At 44.2% G+C, this 19739-nt stretch overlaps 3 protein-coding genes across 3 annotated transcripts; 2 read left to right on the plus strand and 1 right to left on the minus strand.

The window, feature by feature from the left end:
- The first annotated feature begins 1151 nt into the window (after window positions 1–1151).
- Cyp18a1 (Cytochrome P450 18a1) lies at window positions 1152–7852 on the plus strand. Its single transcript, XM_018034785.2, has 6 exons — window positions 1152–1354; window positions 1437–3750; window positions 4263–4384; window positions 4588–5017; window positions 5105–5369; window positions 5650–7852. Exons 2-6 carry the CDS (start codon window positions 3378–3380, stop codon window positions 6077–6079), a joined length of 1620 nt encoding a protein of 539 aa, XP_017890274.1. The 5' UTR covers window positions 1152–1354; window positions 1437–3377; the 3' UTR covers window positions 6080–7852.
- Window positions 6874–18438, minus strand: phtm (cytochrome P450 enzyme phantom). The gene is made up of 8 exons (XM_026818617.1): window positions 16753–18438; window positions 11273–11644; window positions 9978–10126; window positions 9702–9904; window positions 9324–9636; window positions 9084–9239; window positions 8814–8988; window positions 6874–8575 (listed from the first exon to the last, which is right to left on the minus strand). Exons 2-8 carry the CDS (start codon window positions 11592–11594, stop codon window positions 8394–8396), a joined length of 1500 nt encoding a protein of 499 aa, XP_026674418.1. The 5' UTR covers window positions 11595–11644; window positions 16753–18438; the 3' UTR covers window positions 6874–8393.
- Window positions 18439–18507: 69 nt separating this feature from the next.
- On the plus strand, window positions 18508–19704 carry LOC108631083 (zinc metalloproteinase nas-13). The gene is made up of 4 exons (XM_018034781.2): window positions 18508–18694; window positions 18783–18962; window positions 19033–19469; window positions 19532–19704. The coding sequence occupies exons 1-4, from the start codon at window positions 18532–18534 to the stop codon at window positions 19694–19696; spliced, it is 945 nt and encodes a 314-aa protein (XP_017890270.1). The 5' UTR covers window positions 18508–18531; the 3' UTR covers window positions 19697–19704.
- Window positions 19705–19739: the final 35 nt, after the last annotated feature.

The raw sequence follows: 19739 nt of genomic DNA on the forward strand, positions 1-19739 counted from the left end.
CAAATCGTAATTGGATCAAGTTATGGACCTGAGAATGTTTTATTTGTTTCTCGTTCGCTGCATCTCCAGTGTGTAGGAAAACATTTATCTGCTTTGCATAACTCGACGGCATCATTCTTGTTCACCGAGGAAAGGAGGAAAATACTCGACCGCATTTCATAATTATGATGTAAAGTTAATGTACGAGGTGGAACTATACGAGGAAACGACCGGTCATTGATATTATACGCAACGCATGGCAAAGTTTTCGAAGGTCGAGCATTTATCTCGGAACACGCGCAACGCTTAGCCGTATCAACCCTGGCTAAGTCGATTGCACCGGTCTTTCGGTTTCAGAGAAACATTATCTGTTATTGGCCTGCCGTATTAATCGGTGAATCGTTTTCCTTTCGTCCCCAGCCGCGACTGATCCGAGTTCGATGTACGCTTTCGATAGTTGGTTCTCGTTACGCGGTATCGCTTGTTGCCCGCTGCTCGTGCATTCTCGCACGAACGCACGAGTTTTATCGAAATTCACCAATTTAACAGTATATTAACTTTTGATTGCGGCATTCCGTTACCGGTACAGAATAACAGCGACGTAAGAATAGTCGTGAACAAGCTGATAAACCTGGCGACGCGGAGATCGGGTGTTCGCCACTCGATTCTCATAGACGATTCGAATTTTGCCGAGTTTCGTCTAACCGGCAACCGAATCGCAAGCGATGGTTTCATCACTGATTCACACGATCTACGCTCGTTTTGAAAGCGCATTAGCAGAATGAAATATCGTATAACTTGTTGCCAATCGGAACGCGTTAGATGATACATTCGTGTATAGTAGATATTGTACATACAACATTTTATAGTAAAGACGTCGCCATATTTAGAGAGATTTATGAGGTGAATGATTCTTTTCAACAAGAAGAGATTAAAGTTACACTTTCTTACAGGATAGGATTTAACTGGGAAAATAAGTTATCAGCGGTTTTCTCAACGAAATCGAAACTTTTAACCTTGCGATTACGGACGATAAATCGATTATTTTGCTAACTGTGGCGGCCGTCTGGTGGGAGTTATATTTTTATCGTTTGTTCAACGAGACGAAACAAGATAAGACCATGAGATTTCCTTCTTTTCGAGAACCTTACATGTCCAGAAGAACGTGCACCTTTTCGCCGGCAAAAGGGATCGATTTCTGGTATCGTCCCTGGTGAAAACCGGACATGGCTATCGAGACAGAATACGAACTGGGTCAACGACCGAACCGTCGAAGAACCGCGACTGCTCACCGGTGGGTAGGTCTCTGTTAGTATACGTATGTATATATACGTTGTTGTGAAAAATGAGAATCGTTTAAACGCGAAAGCAATATGTCAGATCCGATGAAAATTGATCTGAATTATCATCACTCGTTTCACGCTTGTCTCTCGTAATTGAGATTTAGTACGAAAAAGTTGCGGACGAAAATTCTGTCGCGTCCCATGGTTTGTCTTTATTTCGCTCGAACAGTCAATGATCGATTAAGGCCGATGAAAGAAACGCCGAATCTTTGTCATCTCTTATCACGCTACAGCTTTAAGTATATTTGCATACAAGTTCTCAATACACACAAAGACTGCGTGTACTCGAAAAAAAGGAAACGAATAAAGAAATTTCGCTGTGGTTGCGTGCATCTTTTCAATTAATCTCCTTTTACCAGTATTTGCCATCCTTTCCAAATTTACAAAGAGTGTACACATCCGAAAATGAGAAGCAAAAAAAGGAGAGGCGACAGAGCGCAAGAATAGCTGACCCAAAGCGGATCCTTCGCGAGTAAAGAGGAGAGGCACCGTTGGGTTCGGTGATAGCAGGTTCCCCACCACGGGGTGACGGTTTCGAATCCCTGCAGGGGGCCCGAATACCCCCACTCCGAGTGGCGGGCCGCGGGACCTCGTGGTCTCCGACCAACGAGACCGTGGAACAAGGAGTCCGCCCTCGCACCCTCGACGGAAGTCGATCCACTACCCTGAAGGTAAGGCTCGTGCTCTACCCCCACCGTGTCCCGTGTCACGATAACTCGTTCAACGGACCCACCGTTCTTGCTCGACTCCTTCCGTTCCTTGGACGTTCGTCTCTTGCTCCTCTTTGTGACGCCCCACCATATTCAGGGACTGCCGGGGGCAATTGAGAGGCATCCGGGGGGCCATTTAGAGCCGCTGGGGGGCCGGTACTCGATGAGTCACTATATAAGACGGGCAAGGACAAGAAGGTGTATGTTAGTATACACTCAATCTTCCCGTGGCTCGCACGATTCACGAAGTAGCGAGCGCCGGTGAATTCGGTTGCGGCTGTGACCGACTTTTTTTTCTCTCTCTTTTATTCTCTTCTTCTTCCACCCTTATTATCCCCCGATCCTTTTCTTTTCTTTTCTTCCGTTTCGATTACCCTTCGATCATTCCTCCTGTCTGCCGCTCCTCAACATTTCGCTGGGCACCAATATTAACGAAAGATCTACGAATAGGTATATTCAGACACCCCAATCGAGCCGTTACTTCTATCTTATTTATCCCCTTGGTACGCGAGCATAAACAGGCGTCATTTATGTCGTCTGCGCGTGCACGTTTGCATTCTCGTCTATCGTTTAACTTTTTCCCCCGTTTGATTTGTGTTACGCGAATCTTAGCCTTTAGAATCGTTCCGCTCTGATCCACTCCCTTTACCGCCTATTTTTATCGCATTTTATCGATCGTTACACAATCTAAAAAAAAGTAAAGAAAAGTAACTTTGTCAAGGACTTCTCGACGAATCACACCGATCATTCTCCCTTTCCTTATTTTTCGCACGCGTATTGCACACGCTCATCCTCTCCCTTCGCCCCTCTCCATTTCGTACGCATTCCCCTCCAGATTATGCCCCACCAGTTTGGTCAGATTTGATACTTAAAGCCGCGAATTTCGGAAGCATCGTTTCAAGTTGGAAAATTGTGTTCGCGCCGATACGAAACACGAACGTGCTCCTCGCCGAAAATCCGTACACGCGTACACGATACGTGACGTATTCTGACAGAGGAGAACCTAGAAAGCGAAAGGAAACGGCAAAAACCGAGAGCGAGGGTTAAGAGAAAGCAGACACGACGAAGAGAAAGGGCGGGAAAGAAGAGAAGAGGAAATAACAGCGAAAGGGCGTGCGGCATCGAAGAGATCGGACGTCGAAGAAAGAGAAGAGGGTAGCAACGGAAGTCCGAAGTCAAGACGGCGCGGACTAGAATCTCAACGCATACTACCGAAGCTGAAGGTAAAAGAAACGAAGAAAAGAAAAGAAAAAAGGAGACGAAGAATATATAGCATAAGAATTGAAATATTCGGAAGAGGACAAGGGAACCTTGTGGTTAACATTGCCGAATAGAGTATAGCACGATGCTGGTGGAACATGCGATGCATTGGGCCTGGCAAGCCATGGGTGGCACGAGGATCGAAGTCCTTTACACTCTCCTCGTGTTTCTCGGAGTGTTGTTGGTGACGAGGTGCTTGCAATGGCTTAGATACGTGCGGTCGCTGCCACCAGGTCCTTGGGGTGTACCCGTGTTTGGTTATCTGCCGTTCCTGAAAGGCGACGTTCACCTCCAGTACGGGGAACTCGCGAAAAAGTACGGTCCAATGTTCAGTGCCCGGCTAGGAACGCAACTCGTAGTTGTCCTTAGCGATCATCATACGATTCGCGACACGTTTCGCCGGGAAGAGTTTACTGGCAGGCCGCATACCGAGTTCATCAACATCCTCGGCGGATATGGTAAGCGTACATACCATACCACGTGACAATTGTCGTGCTCACTTTCCGATTACTAGTTCTATCTCGATTTTGCGCGTCCCAGTAGATTTTCTCAATCGTACGCTTTCCCATCGGTCCACACTTCTTTTCCGTTTTTGGTTTGGTTCTTATCTCGTTTTTATCATGTCTCACGCTTTCGCATGTACGCTCGGTCTTATCTTCTCAGACACATTGTGCAAAACGATTGAAATTATTCCTTTCTATATCAGTCTTATTCTCTCTCTCTCTTTTTCTTTTATTGAATTGGTTCCAAACTTTTTCCTTATTGATAAAATTTATTTATACAATTTCCTATATCACCGATTTTTTCGATTCCGTGATTATTCAGAATAAAGAAGTTATATAAAAGTTTTAGACAGACGATAACGAGACAACGCGGATTTAATCTCTTGAGTTATTCTCAATTTCGTGAAACGCCTAGTTCTTTTCACTGACGCTGGAAGCTCAAAAGCTGTTTTCTTTCTGTTCCGTAGGTATTATCAACACTGAGGGTGCTATGTGGAAAGACCAAAGAAAATTTCTTCACGATAAGCTCCGAAGCTTCGGCATGACCTATATGGGCGGCGGGAAGAAAATTATGGAATCGAGAATAATGGTGAGCCTCGTTTATTTAAATCTCTTTTCTCAGTCTCTCAAGGTATTCTCACATTATTGTACGCGTAATGTACATGCATGACTTTCGATGTACTCACCGCCGCGTTATCGTGGCTCCAGTTTATTATTGCGACAAGAAAGAGAGAGAAAGTGTGATGAATGAAGGAGGAAGACGGCTGAATGAAATCGTAATTCGATTTGTAGCGCGAAGTCAAGACGTTCCTTTCTGGACTGGCGTCGAAACGCGGCACGCCGACCAGCGTTTCTGCCTCCCTAGGAATGTCGATCAGCAACGTGATCTGTTCGATCATAATGGGAGTGCGCTTCCAACACGGTGACACCAGGTTCAAGCGATTCATGGACTTGATCGAAGAGGGCTTCAGACTGTTTGGCAGCATGGCCGCCGTCAACTTTATCCCTGTGATGCGCTACTTGCCGTGTCTGCAAAAGGTGCGGAATAAAATATCGGAGAATCGAGCGGAGATGAGCGATTTCTTTCAAGAGGCGGTCGATCAGCATCGGGCGACGTTCAACAGAACCACCGTCCGAGACCTCGTCGACGCGTATTTGCTCGAGATCGAAAAAGCGAAGGGAGAAGGTCGTGCCACTACACTTTTCCAAGGAAAGAATCATGGTAAGTGTTCAGCTTCAAACATATCCGATGGAAATTGAATAAAATGTATGAGTTCTAGATTTATTTAAATTCTTTTCTCCATTGCAGATCGTCAGATGCAACAAATCCTCGGCGATTTGTTCTCCGCTGGAATGGAAACGGTTAAAACCACGTTGGAGTGGGCTATTATCTTGATGCTCCACCATCCGGAAGCAGCGAATGCCGTACAGGAAGAACTGGATCAAGTAGTGGGTAAATCGAGGATGCCTGGATTAGAGGATCTACCTTTCCTTCCGATCACCGAGGCGACCATACTCGAGGTTCTTCGCAGATCGAGCATAGTACCCTTAGGAACTACGCACGCAACTACACGGTAATTATACAAACTTTGAAATCTCAGAAGCGATGACGGGCCACTGTTTTTTTCATTTATTAAAGAGATTACCAGAAACGCGTAGTGTTTTTGATAAAAAGAATACGGAGTAGGTAAAGTTAATCAGGCAGACTTAACCCGAGCCGGAGGGAGATAAGCGCGGTAAAGTAAGAGATAGTATTAAACGCGTGGAGAGAGTACGCGGCGCGAGGGGGGAAGGGATTGGCGAGGCGGAAGGAAGCTAGAATCGGTATCACGGGAGACCTTGCGAATGTTTCAGAGACGTGACGTTGCACGGTTACACGATCCCGGCTGGATCCCAGGTGGTGCCGCTGCTACACGCGGTCCATATGGATCCGGAGCTGTGGGAGGCGCCCGAGGAGTTCCGGCCGAGTCGGTTCCTCTCGGCCGAAGGTAAAGTCCAGAAACCGGAATACTTTATGCCATTCGGCGTCGGCAGGCGCATGTGTCTGGGCGACGTGCTCGCGCGCATGGAGTTATTCCTGTTCTTCAGCTCGTTGATGCACACGTTCGAGGTTCGATCGCCCCAGGGTTCGTCCTTGCCGAGCTTGCGCGGTAATGCCGGCGTGACCGTAACGCCCGATCCCTTTGACGTTTGCCTGTTGCCGAGAAATTTGGATCTCATCGAGGATACCAGCAGCGACGTGATCTCTCCCGGTGCCATTCTACGGAATATCGGCAGTAATTGAAACGCGCGCGGTTTTCTCTTTAACAGCTCCAAAAAATTATCAATGGAGCACGGTAGTCGTTCCTGACGCGAGCGACCCGACCCAATCCGACCCGACCTATCGTACCTTGATCCGATCCAATCCCGCGACTCTGTTGAGTTACAGGCCAAACATTCCATCAGTCGAATGCAATGCTCCCTGGTGTAATCGTTTAATTTCTTTATCGTATGCATGTGTATGCTCGTGACGTGTGTATGTGTATAGGAGCGTGAGCAATCTTTTTTTTTATACTTCACACCATTGCGATTATCAGCCAAATCCATCACTTCATTCCTTATTTATTCGCAGTTAGTCATTAGCGTTAAATGTATGTTGGATCGAACATATGTAATGTGGTATGGTTGGATGGTTTGGGACGTTTGCGTCTGTATTCCGAATTCGTCCTATACGAATATGATACGCTGACAACGATCATTCGGGTTGTTAGAAGCAACGCAGTCTCAGACGCGACAAGAGACAAAAGACTTGTAGATAGTGGTAATAACGAGAACAATATTAGTAGTAATAGTATTAGAGGTAAGTAGCAGTAGCAATAGGAAATAGAGAAAAAATAATTAGAATCGATGTAGTAACGATAGTAACGACAATAACGAAGTAACAACGACAATATCGATGATAGCGATAATATTGGTAACCGGTAGAAAATAAGAGAAATAATGAACGAGCTCACGTGGAAGGACATACGTGAAAGAGAAGAAAACAGAGAAACCGAGAATAATGATGTGAGCACACGGTTGATTCGATGATTGTGCCGAGTGCCGAAAATTCGTGGCGGTTGAGGAGAGCGCGCGCGAGGTTCGTGTCCCCCCTAGTGTCTCTCTTTTCCCTTATCGTTCGAAAGTATCCGACGCGACCAGATTCGAATGGATTAGATCGTTAGGGCCTTCTCTGCGCGTTGGATGAGCGCAGCCGTTGACCTAGAACAGTGATTTTCGTGAAAGTTAGAACAAGGCTCTTGCGACATCGCATGGTAGCAGCGCACACAGTGTATGTAAATATGTCCGTATGTATGTATGTATAGTTACGTATAGCGTTTCAGAATTCAAGACCGGCAACGAACTCGATCCGTTTTGGGCGCGGGCAAAGATTAAGGCTGTGAATTTCGAATTTAGGACATGGGACTCTCCGACGAGATCCCTGTGATATCGCGATCGTAAAATCATTTCCAAAGATTTTTTTTTCATCGTCGTGTGTCCGGCGAAAGCCGACGGGGCGGCGACGCGTGTTCTCCGTTTTCTTTCGCTCCCGCCATGTCACCGCCCGTTTGTACCGTCACCGCGCGCCGCGCGCCGTGCATGCGTGCGTTCCTTTTGCGTACGGCGAGCCTTTATGCAACGCAGAGATCACCGCGTCGATGCCTCGTTTGTATTCACCAGTAATGAAATTTGCATGTGGCATGCTCGAATAGCGGAGCACCGCATTGTGTTCACCAGCGAATCTGTGTTATTTAATGTTAATCTTCTTTTCTAACGATCATTAAACAGAAACCATGGTTGTACTTTAATTTTGTATATCGCTTTAATTGGAAAATGCGCGTGCGCTTTGTCTCGCACGGAACAAATCGACCGATTTTTTCGTTTCGTTTCATTACAGTTAACAGAAATAAACTGCCGTACATGTATGCACGCGATTCGTTATACGACGAGTCACACTATTCTTGATGAAAACGAACATTACGATTGTACTCGTGGTTCTTCGTAAGTTTGAAATTATATGTTTCATTTCCACCTACAATTTCTCAAATTTTTACATTCCTCTTCCCTGTTTGTCATTTAACGATGAAAAATGTACTGCAGAAGGTACGAAATTGTGCCATGCGGTACCTACGTGTTTCTGAGAAGAGAAAGAAGAGTCAGAAAAGAAAAACGGTGCATGACTTCCGTGTGTCGTAAAGATTTTAACGAGTGCACGATTGTAAAGAATGGAAGAGGGGGAGAAAGAACAACGGGCGAAAGCTGGGTTTCGGGATGAACGGGCGACATAGTTTGATCAAGAATAAACAACAGCTATTTAAGAAGGAAGACAAAGAGATAGAAATCGAAGCGGCAGCGGCGGCGAGAAATCGAAGAGAGAGGACAAGCGGGTAGGAAGAGGAAGACAGAGAGAGAGGGAGAGAGAGAGAGAGAGGGGGGGAATGAAAGGGCCATCGTTTATCTCGTTCGTTTGGACGAAAACTTTCTAAACGGATGATCGAACGATTCGAGCTGACCAGGTGAGGTATTAAAAATGTTTATTGCTGTCGAATGTATGAACGTGAAAAAGTGAGCGATGCTGGTCATCGACGCCGCGGAATGAACGCCAAGCGATGCGGCTTCGGGACGAGCGTGATACCACACTCGCCTTCGAGGTCGACAGTTTCACCCGCTGGTACGGATACAATGAACGCTCGTAGTAGCCTCCCGGCGAACAGAAACAATATCATTCTAGCGAGTTCCTCTCCGACGCAGACGCGTTTACCTTTGAATATAAAAAAAAAAAATAAAGATCTAAGAGTATTGTATCGTCAATTGAAATGATCAAATTGCATTTTCATTATATTTTGGCCGAAGAACACATCGTCGTTTGCGGTCAACAGCGACAGAAGATATGTATGTGCAGCCAAAATGCAGTAAGTTAATGTTAGTACCTTTGTTCTATATGAATGAAAATTAAGAAGATAACATGAGAGAAAGAAGGAAAATTTGAAGTCAATTACCATTTTGAAACGGGAGAAATGGTTCTGGTTTGAAGAAGCTCCCATCCTCAGCCAGGAATCGGTCGGGTCGAAATTCGAAAGGATCCTGCCAGTAAGCAGGGTCGGTGTGAATGGTCCATTGCATCGGTACGATCATGGCACCGCGCGGCACATCGTAACCGGCTATTTTCGTGTCCTGGGCAAACAGAATTCAATCGGATTCTTAATTATTATCACTTACTGCCCGATCAATTGCTTCTTCGATCATTAATTACGATTGTATGCACGCACCTCTGATGTTCCGCGAGGAAAGCCGAGCGGTGTAACGCTTCTTATACGTTGCACTTCGGCTATGGTGGCTTCGAGACGCGGCATGACAGTTCTATCGTTCAAAGTAGGCTGTTCACCATCTTTCAAGCACCGATCCATTTCCAATTGTACCTTTTCCTACAGATTGTTATCGAGAATTGATCTGAATTTTTTTGACGCATTTGTGATATGTGGAGGCAAAGAAACAAGCTTCGTTTATACCTGTTCCATAGGATAGGCAGCCATGAATAAAAGGAACCAACGGAAGGTAGCTAACGTGGTGTCGACTCCAGCACCGAAAAGATCCGCTAGTAAATGATAAAGCTGAGGTTCCGTGTAATATTCAGACTCTGACCCGTTCCTTTTTCTCATTTGTTCGACGAACGCCGCTAAAAAGCTCTCGGGAGTGTCTTCATCCTCCGAAGTTTGCGCGAGTCGTGCTCGGTGCTCTTCAAGTATACCGCGATATACCACGTGCGTTTTCTCTTTTCCATCGACGATGGATCGCATCGTTCGCCCGAAGTGCGGTAAAAATCTGGCGAACAAATTCCGTCGAATATTCATGAAAAATAAACGTGGTCAGATATAACGTGCATGTACCTGAGAAAAGGTAAAAAGTTGAGCGGCCCAGCTACACCTATCTCCTTCACACCTTCCTCCTGCAAATGTCTCAGCCATTTCCAAACTTCATCATCTTCCTCGTAAGTCTTGCCAAACACAATGGCATTGATAAAATTTCCCATACAATGATGAAGCGTGTTCAGAGGATCGATCGACCCGTTAGCAGCATATTTGTTCAACATCTATCAGAGAATCACTATTGAAATACAAATACGCTACTAAAAAGAAGTCTGTGTGAGCTGAAATGACATATACCGATACACATTCTTCAGCAGCATTCGATAGTTTCTTTTCCAGTCCTTCTCGTCTGATTCCATCGTACTTTACCATTCCAAAGTTTCGTAAACAGTTACTGACAAATTTTCTTTGATCTTTCCATCGGTCACCCTCAGCGCAAACGATACCTGGACACACAGTGAAACTACCAATTTCCTGTTTCGCATTTTCGAGTCCTAAATTCCAATTCGCATTGCAATTTATTTTGGTCAGTTTCCATTTTGATTGGCGTTAATTAAGCATCGTCGTATTCGTGAAAGGATATTCCAGTAGTCGTTCAGTAAATAGGCGCAGCCGTTGAACTCGGCGAAGGATAATCATCGAGTGCATAATTAATCTCTTACCGCACCCAATCCGACTCCCTCCTCTCCGACTTTTTGCAGACATCGTCATTCCCGGCTTTTAGGGGGAGAGACGTTGTCCGAGGCGTGTAACGAGCCGAGGGAACGAACAACGTATTTGCAATACAAATTCGAGGAGTGCAATAAATAAATTGACATATCTACCAGAAGGTAATGCGTTTAAGCGCGAGCGAACATTTCAGGGTCGGTCATTCCACTACGCGATGAGCAATTGTAGAAATATGCTCGAACAGATATTGCGGACTCGAGATTAATCGCTTTTATGTCATTTTAGCATTTCTGTACCACGGTTCTGCTGGCTGTTAACCTTTGAATGAGTCGTATCGTATCGTTTATCAATGATGTTATCGAGGATTTGTTTAAAAAAAAAATTCATGCATCTACTAAGCATCGAACTTGTCTCCAATGCAAATTTCCCCCACTTTTGTCCCGCTTTTACCCTGACACCACCATCACCACAACCACCATCGTCACCACCCATCGTTCTGTCTCTGTCTACCGGTCTGTAAGCTAGAAAGGCCATCGGAACGTCCTTGCCGCGTTAACTGTAATTTCTCGTTGATGCAGCGCAAAAATAACGACGATCGGGGAAATTTTCTTCAAGGGAGTCGAACCCATAACACGAAAGCGAGAGTCGTTCGAAGATAGAGAGCATCGTACTCTCAAGGAAGAAGCAAGATACACGAGAAAAAAAGAAACGCACGAACTGAAACCTTTCCCTACTATCATGTACCAACAATTTCGATTATCAAATTAAATACTTATGTTTAATTTTATCTAAAAATCCTTCTTTAAAATTATTTAACATTTTATTGTTGAAATTGATTTTTTTTATTTCTTTCGTCTAACGTTTAATGTTAAAAAAGGGGGTGTAAATTTCAAAATAAAAGAGCACGTATATAATAATCTTACCGTATCCTTGCATTATTCCGTGTGTAAGATACAAAGGTGCCCTGGAGGTGCACGCATCCTTCGCAAACGCCTGTCTTATTATTTGCGGATCCGATAGTAGAACAGTGTACACAGAACCCATGCGAATTCCGCAGACAGGGCCGTAAGTTCTACTTAATTTCGTAAGGGATTCGTGCGGTTTCGCTGGGTCGATCCATGGAAGGTAACCGACGATCGGAAGTTGCCAAGGACCGGGCGGCAGGCGTTGCACTTTTCGAGTTTTATAAAAAATGTAAGCGAGAAGAGAGACGAATAAAAAGAGTATCGTGTAAAATAAACTCATCGCGAGTTCTTGTCATTCGATGCTGCCCAACGTATTATTCTCGAGGTTTTCTGCAACAATGAAAATACAAGGAATAAACAAATGTGATATAATATAGTACTTACTGTTAGACAAAGAGAAGAAAGGACGTGATATTTCGAAAGTTATTTATCTGTAAATAATACGAGAACAGTCAAGGCGTCGGGAGAGACCAAGAACTCACCGCTCGCGCTGCTAGAAAATATCGACCAACCCCAACGACAACGATCGAGCAACTATCGAGACTTTCTGTAAGACGGCCTACGATTCGACGATGATTATCGCCCTCATTGTCTACCCAAATCGAGTTTGACAAAAATAAGAAAGAACGGATACAGCCAGTTTGTTTGACTATCAGTCGAGCGATTTAAAATTGTAATAAACCACTACACGAGTGAAATGTAGTCTGCGAGCAATGCTTATTTGGTTTTCGCTTATTCCGATTTTAAACGCACTGACGATAACTGTATTAAATGAAACGAAGTGAAAATTGTAGCGATGCAAGTACGCCCATTACGATTTATTTTAGTTCCTAATTTTTCTAAATTCAGCCGACAAGGCATAACAAAATTATAGTTACCAAGGTCCTCACTCAGTTCACTATAATGTTCAACTTTTCAAATATCTCCTATAGCGATGCGAACATCGACTTCGAGTGCATGCTTCTGCACGAATCGAAGTGACTAAAGTTATATAGCACGCAGAACTTGCTGACGTGGATACCTGCGCTCTCGAGTTCGTCTCTTGTCTTTCGTGGGACAGTACCTGGTCGAATTTTTTCGACTTCGGTACACCTCCGTCGGTTCCAAGCCCTTCCCGACCTCCTTTACTATGTTCGAATATTTTTGGCCTAACCCGGACCTTTCTGACAAAAGTAGGCAGGTAGGAACGTGCCTCCAGGGAGGTAGGAGAGAAAGATCCGCATCTATTTATAGAATACGTGTTTTTTTTTGTCTTTCTGTCTGCCTTTCGTCGGAGATCGTCAGTGACGTCGACGTCGCTTCCTTTTTATATCTTCGATCAGCAAAATTTGCCTAAATCCTGCATTACTTACCCGTCCGATGCCAGCTTACATTCGGCTTGTTTTTACAGCACCTCCTCGCGATATTCAAATATGAACCGTTTGCATAAAAGTCGATGAGCATACGTATGAAAGTTTGAAGGAAGTGGCAAAAATAGTAAGAATCATTTGAAAATTAGTGCGAGCGTCTGGAAACGCGCACTGCCAGAAGCACACGCATTTGGGAGCGTGAATGGGAATTGAAAAATACCGTAACAGCAAACTGTGAATGTGATTGCAATCGAAATGATGGAAAAGGCGAAAGCGAAAGCGAAAGCGAACAGCAGAGTCTCGAACGGGGATTGAAAAAAATTCGAGGGACCATCACAAAGTGGATTTTTACTCGTTGACGGGTTCGCCTTTTCGGTGGCGTAAGTCATTGGTCTGTTCGCGTGCGGTTTACGCGGTTCTCGTTGCGTTGATGAGAACTGATAAATATTCACTTTCGACGCAGACACGTCGTCGTGTCGTTATCGTCGCAGGCATCGGGTACACTATAAGTGGCAATGAACGTGCCTCGGACGTATCCCTTGGGACGTGCAACGACCGAGAAAGGTCATTCGCAACGGGCTGAATCCGCGTAACTGCGGTTCTGGCATTTGCAGCTCTGCTGACTCGTTACGTTTATCTCGTTTCATTTTCTCCCGATAACTTGGACAAATAGCATAGGCGGGGAGAAAAACGCGACGTCGGAAGGACGAGATTTTTGCCGTTCGTATTCAGAGGTTTTGAAAATTTCTCGTCTCGTTCTCTCCTGGACGGCGCGCGAGCGGCTGCGTGTGAATGAACTTCGCTAGAATGTAGTGGATTCGCGGGTACCATGCAGACCGATCAATTTTTCAATGCATCTGATTATTTTTGGTCGCGAGTTAAGGACGACTACTCTCGAGTTCGATGAAACTGAATTTTTCTCCAAGGACCGTCGGGCTGGTGAAACACGAACTGTCGGCCGGCCGGTGACGGTAGCTTTTTGTCAGTTCTCTTTCAAGGGTATAATGAACTCTATGGTGATCGTCGATCCTCACGGACAAACGATGCAACTTTTCTTCGAGATTCTTCCCCTCTCTCACGGATACCCTTTCCAATATTGTGTTGCTCCCGACAGTTGGCCAATTCGTGCGCGCGCGCTTTCTTCTTTTATTATATTTATTTTCAATAGCCGCTTTATCGTTCGGTAGAAGTCGAATACGGAATTTTTAAAGTGGACATTATGGACGACGATGGCCATTTTTAGAAGGCAGTTAATGGCGGAGCAAGATGCAGGATCAGGCGCATAGGTACCTGGCCTATCTACCTGCTTCCTCTAATTCTTGCGGTAAGCAGGTAGAACGGGGGTAACGATCGGCTGGGGTCATTGGCTGGATCCAGTTATCAAGGTTAGGGTCCCTTTCTTTGCTCGCGAGAGATCATCGTTTCTCCTCGATAAATTTCTCGAGTTTATTTATGCGCCTGCGAACCGCCGCGTCATCATGCGACGTATCGTGTCGAGACCTTCCAACGCCTTTACCATTAAACCTTTATTTTTAAATAGTTACCCACCCAAATCACCAACGACGAACAGTAAATTCGGTAGGTAGGCATGTACAGAACGTACCCATGTACCGCTCGCTGAAACCATGTTATCCTTTTCATCGCTGATTTTAATAAAAATGGAGATGGTGGATTTACTTGCAGGAATCTCTTCTTATTTTTCTGCTGGTTTGTATGAGATTGTGCGCGTGGTGGATAGCCGATCGACTGCTCCTTGCCATGCCCTGCCGGCGTGCCCGCCGATCTTTCTGTTGCGAGAGCCGCTCGCACGAGAATTCGCAGATTCGGCAGTTGAACCAAACGTGGTCGCGCGGCCGACGACCGCGACTTTCTCCTCTTATGCTAATTTCGTTAATACGCTATTTTCACGACTTTCGTACTTCGCAGGCATGCCAGTTTACCGTTCGGTTGCAGGACAGCGGCCGACGAACCGAAAGAAATATTTTTGGCGAGAGGAGGTAATTAAGAAACAGTTCGGTGGCTGGTACTATTACATAAAGTTTCGCTACCCCGTCTTCGCGTTCGGCCATTGCAGAACGTTCGACAAATTCGAACGATCGCTACGAGCGTTAACATTTGCGACATTCGCCGACTGAAAATTTGCCGAACGACAAATTATAATTTAGTGGAAACGAAATTTCGAAAGTGGAAATTATTGATGGGTGACAGACGTCGGAGAATTTAGGAAAGTTCCGTCCTCTAACACCTCTCAATTAGGGTGACGTGCTCATCTTCGCTTTAATTATTTAATCGTATCATTTTGTTGCTTTATATATTTAAAATTTACTAAAAATTTTGATTTTGTAAAGTCTGTCGAAATATATATTTAGAAAATTCTGCTTTTTATACAATATTATCTTGTGGCATTGGTTGTAATATTCTATGGTATCACCGATACGGTTCCATAAGCTGTCGAATGAAATTAAATGGGAACGAAGTTTTTTAATCGAATTCGGCATAGTTAAAATGCGAATAAATGTTGGAGCGAATGACACTACGGTCGTGGTACGGTACGAGAGTACAGAGTTCGTTGCCCCATAAAAGAAGGTGGGTGTATTGGCCCCGACTGGCGTTTCTGGGTTTATTACCTCAGTTCGATCGCAAACTGCCGGCCGAGTCTACGCTTCGTAAAACCATTTGTATCATTTTGACCGGTGATAGCCAGTAGAAAAATATAGTAAAAAAAGGAAGGGAAAAAAAAAATTATGGAACGCACACCTTTCGAAATTTCACCTCGGTGTAATACATCGTTTGGATGGATTTTAATGACTTTTTTTAAACCCATCGGGCGCTATAATATTTCTAACAGACTCGCATACTTGCCTTTAACGTCTTTTATATACTTTCTCTTTAATTCCCTTTAAACCTCGCAGTGTCCTTACATGCATACTTGCCATGTACTTTTCCTTCTTTTTGTTCGTTTAACTTTTTCTCTTTGATACTTTCACGATGACAATGTTGAACTCAGAAATAAAAGGGAGCACGGAGTCCCTCAATTGTCATATATTATTCGGAGTTAATAAGCGATCGATTCTTTACGCGTTTACCTAAATTGCACACTGATGCTGAGTGTCTTCGAATCGAATAACGAGGATTTTAAAGAACAACGGGTGAATATAGCGATCGGGGTACAGACATAAGACCAATCATTAGGATATGATCGCGGCCTGATAAGAATAAGTATGACATGTGTGCTGACAGCGATGATGATAGCGGTAGCAATAGACGATGACGGCGATAATAGCGGTAGCGGTGTCGCTTCTGGTCTCGGAGAGCCAGTGTGTTCGTAAGCATCGCTATGCGGTACAAAACTTCTTTTAGTGGGGATGGAGGACACTTTCACTCTCACAGGTGTATGACCGAGTCGAGAGCTCGGAAATACTTGTTACCTGAACGGGTATCGTTGAGAAAAGGGGAGAGGATTGGAGAATGGCGGATGGTGGGGCCTGGAGGGACCACGATGATGCAGGAGAAAGAGGAGAAACGTAAAGGATGTAGCGGAGAGAGATAGAGCAGATGGCAGTCTCCTCATCGGGGTTCCTACGAACCCTTCGTCTCCGCAAAAAGAGAAGAGGGAAGAACGAAGAGGGGGTGGAAGATAGGATCGTTGAACGGAAGTTAAGGAATGAAAGGACACAAAAACGAGAATGGAATGGAAATGAAATATGTAGAAAAGAATTTATAGGTCGTAAAGACATAGGGTATCGTTACGCGTGCTCCGCTAGATAACGGCCCGATGGCCACGTGCTTGCACGTAGCAGTCGACATGCATCATCTTTTTTTTCTTCCACCCATTTTATATTCGTTATCGCGAAGATAGTTTTTTGTTTCAATGACGATAACGACAGGGGAACGAGGCGAGAAGTAGCGGGAAACAGGTGGAGATAAAGGGAAAAGGCAGAAAGAAGAAGTGGACGGATACGCGAGTGGTGGGAATGACGAGGATAACAAGAAAAAGAAGAGGATAGAGCGCGAAGAGGCTGGACGAGGTCAGTGAACTGCGAAAGAGTATGGTTTTTTGGTCAGTGTACGCACTACCGAAATACGTACCTGACGGGACCGACCCCGCCGATATTTCCAAGCGGTCCCAGTGGGTCAGTGGTTCATGAAGGACCGACATAGTATGTCTCTCGAGGATCCATTCGAGTAGAGAGAGTGGATAACGATTTTTTTTCGGAGTATGTTTACTCGCGTTTAATTAAAAGCCATCGATCAATTTATCATTAAGAAAAAACCTTATCAAATTATTTATACAGATAAACATTTTACAATCGTTGAATCTTTTTCAAGCGTTTGTTCATGCTTAGATTTCTTGCCTCGGCGAAGATGTCTTTATGCTTTGCATGCAATGTAACGTTACAAGCACTTGTAATGTGAAAGTTACATATTTGTATACGTATAAGGATAGATTTGTACACACATGAGTGTATTATGTAAAGAATCAAAACCAGCGGATATGCGACCAAATCCTATCACGGTTCTGAACGTTAGACGCCGCATAGATACGCTCGTAAAACGCGTGCTTTCTGTAACAAATGCGAAAGAGCCATTCTGCTCGCTTGCGGTTCCAAGAAATCCGGTTAGAATTTAGGCTACGTGGAGTTCCTACTTGAATCTGGAACAGGCTGGTCATTGACCTTGCTTCGATCGTTCTTTGAGAAGATTTTCAGGTGTGATTACAAGTTTGCCAGTGATTGTCGTCGACACGCGACACTCGTGTCCTCTTCTTTCCACGCGCTTTTCACGATTCGAAAGCGTTAAATACGTAAAAATACCCTTTCGAACGGCAATGAACGCGACGTTGCAGACCTCCAGACAAATTTCTTCGAAAATGTCAGATAAAAATATCATCCGTCACGGACGTAACAAGGATTTATCGCCGGTCGGGGCACGGTAGTAACGTAGATCAATGGACATCGCGAATTTCGCAAAGGTTGCTGCTATATGGCACATATCTTCTTTTGTCTTGAAATAAATATACGCAGGTGGCTGTAAAAGGGTTTCAAGTGGGGATCGAAAGGTCAGCGAACAAGGATGTAGCAAGAGAGCACGAAATCAGGAGGGAAAGGCCCGAAACGAACGATTCCCAGATGATATGTCCATGTACCGAATTACATGACCAACTACCGAATCATTTCGGCCTACATTATACGATACTGATGATGATCCATCTCGGGTATTTAGACTATCGAGGATTTGGAGCCCATGCTACTGTTCACTACTAACATAAGAAAAAACTTTGGAACGCGCACCAAGCGTGCGTCGATACGTTTTTCGCTCTTTGCTTCCTTTTTATTTTGTTTATTATTATTTTAATATTGTTAAGTACGTCATCATTAGCGATGGCAATCCCTTCGAGAAAGTGTAACAGAGATAATTCGTAACTGTATACGGAAGTAGTCGGATAACGAGCCAAATTACTATTCTCTCCGCGATCTCGTTATCGTTTATCACTTTGCACCAGTTACATTATGTTAGAGAAAATTGAAAAAATTATATAACATGGAACAACAAGAGATAATCGTATTAAATGCATGTGCTGAGAATGATATGATATGATCATATGAAAAATACGAAAACGATAAATTCGATAAATTCAAGGAGTATCAATTAATCTCACTCGTCTTTATGTGAAGAGATAACATGTACTGACGGAAGCAGATTGCGCTTATCAAATACGACCAAGTTTTAGCAATTAATGTTTGATAAAGCACAATACATATACACAGGTGGGGCGGGAAGACTGCGGAATATAAAAATACGGTTCTGTCGTAAGTTCTTCAGTCTTCTACGGTATTAGCAACGATTTTTGGTTCTTATTATACAAAGATGTTTTACTTAATGGATTTTAAAATAGTGACAACGTTGCTAATCGTAGTAGTGGGAATCGGTGTTGATTCAAAAGCGATTGATAATTCAAATCAAATAATCGTTCCACCGGCGCCGAAACATCAAGGGATATTCTCTGACAGGCACGCGCATCAAACAATTGGTATAAATAAGTATTTGTTATGGTCAGAACAAATGTTAATTGTAATCGAGAAATGATGCATGCCTCGTTTCTATTTACCTTTGAACAGCGAATCAAATAAAATCATGGAAAGACACGGATGTACAGAATGTGTGGGAAATGAGCGGCTTGTTCGAGGGAGACATAATGCTCGACATTGAGGAAGAAGACGTTAAAAATGGATTGATAAACACCAAATACCGCTGGCCAGGCGGTGTTGTGCCCTATCACATAGAGGAAAGCGATTTCGGTAATTAATTGCGATATGTCGGCAATAATCGATTAGTAAACGACGCGCATAATTGTTGTTATCGTTATAGATGAAGCTGATATCAAGGTAATCAAAGGCGCTATGGAGGAATATCACCAAAATACGTGCATACGTTTCCGTCCTTATAATAAAACCGATATAGATTATATCACCATCGAAGGAAAAAATTCGGGCTGTTGGTCTTATGTCGGTAGACTCGGGAAGGGCCAAGTGGTGAATCTGCAAAATCCTGGCTGCGTGCGCCATGGCACTGTCGTTCACGAATTAATGCACGCGATAGGTTTTTATCATCAACAGAGTGCTGCCGATCGCGACGAATGGGTTACGATAAATTGGCAGAACATACAGTCCGGTAAAGAGCATAATTTTAATAAGTACGATGATCGTACTGTTACGGACTACGGGATCGGTTACGATTATACGAGCGTGATGCATTACAGCTCTCACGCGTTCTCCAAGAACAAGGAACCGACCATCACGCCGAAAGTAAGTGAACTGTTATTTTTCTGTTATTTCGTTTCTACGGACTTGATATTTGTACTGTGCAGAAGGACAACGTGGAAATTGGTCAACGTAAAGGACTCAGTGTTAAGGATCTGCTGAAAGTGGTAGCTATGTATAAAAACGTATGTAAGACTGCACAAGTGGACAGCACAGACGAATCGTCAGAAGATTTGTCTTTTACCATTGAGCTGAAAGGTGATTCGGCGTGAAGTTAATACGTACGGTTTACTGAATGAGTCTTAAAAAAATAAA

The sequence above is a fragment of the Ceratina calcarata genome, unplaced genomic scaffold (genome assembly GCF_001652005.2).
Source record: "Ceratina calcarata isolate Rehan_Ccalc_2016 unplaced genomic scaffold, ASM165200v1 scaffold81, whole genome shotgun sequence".
Taxonomy (NCBI): Eukaryota; Metazoa; Arthropoda; class Insecta; order Hymenoptera; family Apidae; genus Ceratina; species Ceratina calcarata.

Excerpts from the sequence above, each read along its gene's own strand:
- Cyp18a1 (XM_018034785.2), top strand. The coding sequence starts at position 3,378 with ATGCTGGTGGAACATGCGATGCATTGGGCCTGGCAAGCCATGGGTGGC. Across the intron at positions 3,751-4,262 it reads CAACATCCTCGGCGGATATG|GTATTATCAACACTGAGGGT; the intron begins GTAAGCGTACAT and ends TCTGTTCCGTAG. Across the intron at positions 4,385-4,587 it reads TTATGGAATCGAGAATAATG|CGCGAAGTCAAGACGTTCCT; the intron begins GTGAGCCTCGTT and ends TTCGATTTGTAG.
- phtm (XM_026818617.1), bottom strand. The coding sequence starts at position 11,594 with ATGAGTTTATTTTACACGATACTCTTTTTATTCGTCTCTCTTCTCGCT. Across the intron at positions 10,127-11,272 it reads CGGAATAATGCAAGGATACG|GTATCGTTTGCGCTGAGGGT; the intron begins GTAAGATTATTA and ends CTGTGTGTCCAG. Across the intron at positions 8,576-8,813 it reads ATTTCTCCCGTTTCAAAATG|GTAAACGCGTCTGCGTCGGA; the intron begins GTAATTGACTTC and ends TTATATTCAAAG.
- LOC108631083 (XM_018034781.2), top strand. The coding sequence starts at position 18,532 with ATGTTTTACTTAATGGATTTTAAAATAGTGACAACGTTGCTAATCGTA. Across the intron at positions 18,963-19,032 it reads CATAGAGGAAAGCGATTTCG|ATGAAGCTGATATCAAGGTA; the intron begins GTAATTAATTGC and ends TTATCGTTATAG. Across the intron at positions 19,470-19,531 it reads AACCGACCATCACGCCGAAA|AAGGACAACGTGGAAATTGG; the intron begins GTAAGTGAACTG and ends TGTACTGTGCAG.